The sequence below is a fragment of the Octodon degus genome, unplaced genomic scaffold, assembly GCF_000260255.1.
Source record: "Octodon degus isolate 3935 unplaced genomic scaffold, OctDeg1.0 scaffold00038, whole genome shotgun sequence".
Classification (NCBI taxonomy): domain Eukaryota; kingdom Metazoa; phylum Chordata; class Mammalia; order Rodentia; family Octodontidae; genus Octodon; species Octodon degus.
The window spans coordinates 507,114-510,756 of record NW_004524614.1 but is presented as its reverse complement, the minus strand read 5'-3'; the positions used below and the strand labels follow the sequence as shown (position 1 = coordinate 510,756).

At 38.8% G+C, this 3,643-nt stretch overlaps 1 protein-coding gene across 1 annotated transcript in view; it reads right to left on the bottom strand.

The window, feature by feature from the left end:
- The window catches only part of Sgcg (sarcoglycan gamma), a 66,598-nt gene that overhangs the window by 13,955 nt on the left and 49,000 nt on the right, over nucleotides 1-3,643 (bottom strand). The window contains exon 4 of the mRNA XM_023715049.1: nucleotides 949-1,021. Coding sequence (XP_023570817.1) covers nucleotides 949-1,021 — 73 coding nt within the window. The remainder of the gene's footprint in view (nucleotides 1-948; nucleotides 1,022-3,643) is intronic.

Below are 3,643 nucleotides of genomic sequence, written 5' to 3'. Positions count from 1 at the left end.
AAAAAAAAAAAAAAAAAAAAAGAAAGAAAAGAAAGAAAAAAAATACTGTGTATATGCTTCCCTTACACAAGGAAGAACTATTTGTGAGAATGGAACTTCCATGCAAAAAGAGGGAAAAGGTTCTGGAGAAGGATGAGGTGGTGGTGGCAAACATTGTGAATGTCCTGAATGCCACTAAACTGTACATTAAAGTGGTTAAGAGGTTGAGCTTTATGTGATATGTATTTTGAAATGAAATGAGACACCACAAATGAAAATGAGACATCAGATCAAAGGTTTCCAACTTTTAGCACATATGGATTTATCATGCACTTGGTTTTATAACGTTCTTTTATCTACTAATAGTGCATTGTCAAGAATACATTTTGCAAACTTTAGTCTATGTAGGGTGACATTCTCTTCTACAAAGGTGAAAAGATTTTGCCTTGTTTTGTATGCAGAGGTGGAATCAGAGGGGTGCGTGGGTCAGACAGAACAGCTTGTGTGAGTATGGGGTGGGAAGGTCTGGCCACCACTCCAGTCTGTGAGGCCATGAGAGGAGACACCAGTCACAGGTCAAACAGTGCAGGGCCAGGAGCACACACTGGAGCACTTCGGGGTTTCCTACAGTTGATGCAGAGTGAGCAAAGTGTTTAAGTTTGCACTGAGAAGTGACTGATGCCTGTGTGAGGGGCAGATTGGGGAGGAGCCAGCTAGGGCAGGAATAGGTGTTCAGGACAGCAGAGTCTGAGCTCAAACAGTGAGGCCTGGGGAGTAAAGAGGTGCGAAAACTTAGAGACAGAGTAGAGAATCAGTAGGACTTGTGACTTATTTTTGGCTTAAAAAATTAGTAGTTGAATGCAAAAAGTCATGAAAATAAAGACAATGCAATGCAAAATAATCCGGTGACCACTGCTACTATATTGTCCCAGCACACACTCCATCATCTATTAAAACAAAACTTCTTACCTTAGGTCTTCAAATGGGTCAGCTCTTAGAAGGGGTGTCTCCACTGAGTGTTCAAAGAGAGCTCCTTCAGGCCCTAAAAGAATACCAAAGTGTATAAAGAATGAAAGTACAATAAATGATGCCAGATTTATCAGGATCTCTAATCTGAAATTCAAAGTGCTCCAAAATCTGAAACTCTGAGGATTGATATAACACCACAAATAGACAATTCTACATTTGACTTCACATGACAGTAAATTATAGTAAAAATACTGGTGTGCTAAATACTGCCTAAAGTTACCTGTAAGCTACATGTGTGATGTGTACTCAAAGTATAAATGAATTCTGTCTTTAGATATGGATCCTGCTAACATTTCAGATAAGAGATACTCAAATTTTAGGTTTTAAACTTTGTTGCTGAATTTGTGCAGATGCTCCAGTTCAGGGAGCAAAAGGGTACAGGTGTGCTCCCAATGCCTTATCAACGAAATAAGATTTGCAAAGCAATTACAAATCAGCTTTTTTATTTTAAAACTAGAGAGAAACAGGCAGCATGACACTGAAAAAGAAACAATTCCTATTGAAAGTCATGTCTGTCTATACAGTTCAGGGAATCTGCCTAGATGTTTAGGTGTAAAAGTGTGTCTTGTGCCCTTTGTTTCTAAGGTACCTCTGAAAAAAACGTAAAATCTAAACATTTAAAGTAGACTTTCTAATTTCTAGGAATCTGTGTGTTCCTACCTTGTTAATTAGCTTTGGAACTTAATTGCATGAGTGGCAATCTGTCACCTGGGCTCAGAAACACACAGAGAAAAACAACATACCGCTTGTAATAATCTAACTTGCTTGAAGGCACTTTGAATGTAGAGAACTCATTTGAAATCTATATACTGGAGATTTCCTTGTATGTAAGCAACAATATGTGATGAAAAGCAAAGCACTGGTAGCAAATGGCAGCTAAAGTGAAGGTTGTCCTCAGAGAATTACTTTAAGGCAAAGTGGAAGACTTCCTGCAGTAAAGTGAGCCTAGTAACATGAATATAAAAGACTGGGGACAAAGGATTTAAGGACAGGGGCCTGGGGCAGGAAAACTGATGAGTACATCTGAATGAATGACTAGTCCTGTTCACCAGAAATATAAGGATTCAACCTAGGACAGATTTGTTCCTGTGATGTTTAAAAATATTTCTCTTCTTAAATTTATAAGCATACACTCAAATTTAAGTAGCATTGTACTGTCTAATACTCCCATCCCAATCTGCCAATCTGGCCTAGAATCCCCCCCCCCCATGCAGGCCCTGCCCACATTAGGCTCCACCCCTGATTTTGGCCCCACCCCTGCATATTTCCACCCTAGCTTGGGGCAGGAGCTGCAGTTCAGGAATTCTCTCCCTCCTGATTCCACAAGAGTGTCAGAACTCATCCTCACACCATGAAGACCTTCCTCTGTTGGGAATACTGCAATAGTTAAAATGCTTATTTATTAATCTATTCTTGTGTTAATTTTGAAACCAGGCATTGAAGAAAAATTGCCCAGGTGAAAGTTTCTCAGACACTAGCTTGAGAAACATCCCTGTAGGCCAAGGTCTTGTCATCAGCTCCAAGTGAATGATTCACGAAGCCTGTAGATTTTCTCACCAGGGTTATGGACCATATTACCAAGGAAGTTGTTTCTTCCTTTTAATGCTTGATATGACAAAAATATTGTAAATTCTCACTTGAGAAATAAGAGCTTATGACATATACATAAAAGAGACAAATCAGCACAAAATGAAACTTTAAAATCACAACCACATTTAGTAACATGATTTACATAAATGCTATCACCAACTAAAATAAAGGAACACACATAAGTGAAGGTTAATGGTTCAGGAAAATTATGTTTATAATTCATGGAAATTATATTCAGATGAGAAACAGATCCTCCTGTGTCCTATAGCAAGTCACAGCTCTTTAAAAATACCACTTAAGCAAAATGGAACGATAATGGGGATATTATGTAAAGTAAGGCTATACGAAGCTTTGGAGTTTTCACAATAAATTGTGCCAATCAAATTTTATAGTACAGTGTGTGATTTTGTCGGGAATATAGACAGCATTCTATACTTGGTGTAGAGTGGGAAACAGTTTTAACAGTAATTTGCATGATACTTTTTTCTTCTGTGTCCTTTTATCCCTCTTCTCTTGATTTGCAAAATATAAAAGAACATATAAAGAAAATGCACCAGAAGTCAGTCATTTAGCCAAGTGGAGATACACTTAGTCTAACATGGCAAGATTTATTGTGTTTTATATAACATTGTTTGAAACTTGAGTGGTGTGTCATTTTGGGAGACCTAAAATGAGTGTTATAAATACAGATGGTCGTCAACTTAAATGGTTCTTCATAAGATTGTTTGAATTTATGGTTATACAAAGCACTATGCATTCAGTAAAACAATATTTGAGTGTGGATCTTCCTGGGCCACTGATATATTGTCCAATCTCTCTCTCTCTCTCTCTCTCTCTCTCTCTCTCTCTCTCTCTCTCTCTCTCATCTCACTCCCCCTCCCCCTCTTCCTTTCTCTGCTCCTCTCCCTCTTTCCCTGTTTCTCTTGCTCACTCTCTCCCCTTTCCTCCTCCCTCTCTCCATCTCTCTGTCTCTGTCTCTGTCTGTCTCTGTCTCTCTGTCTGTCTCTGTCTCTGTCTCTCTCTCTCTCTCTCTCTCTCTCTCTCT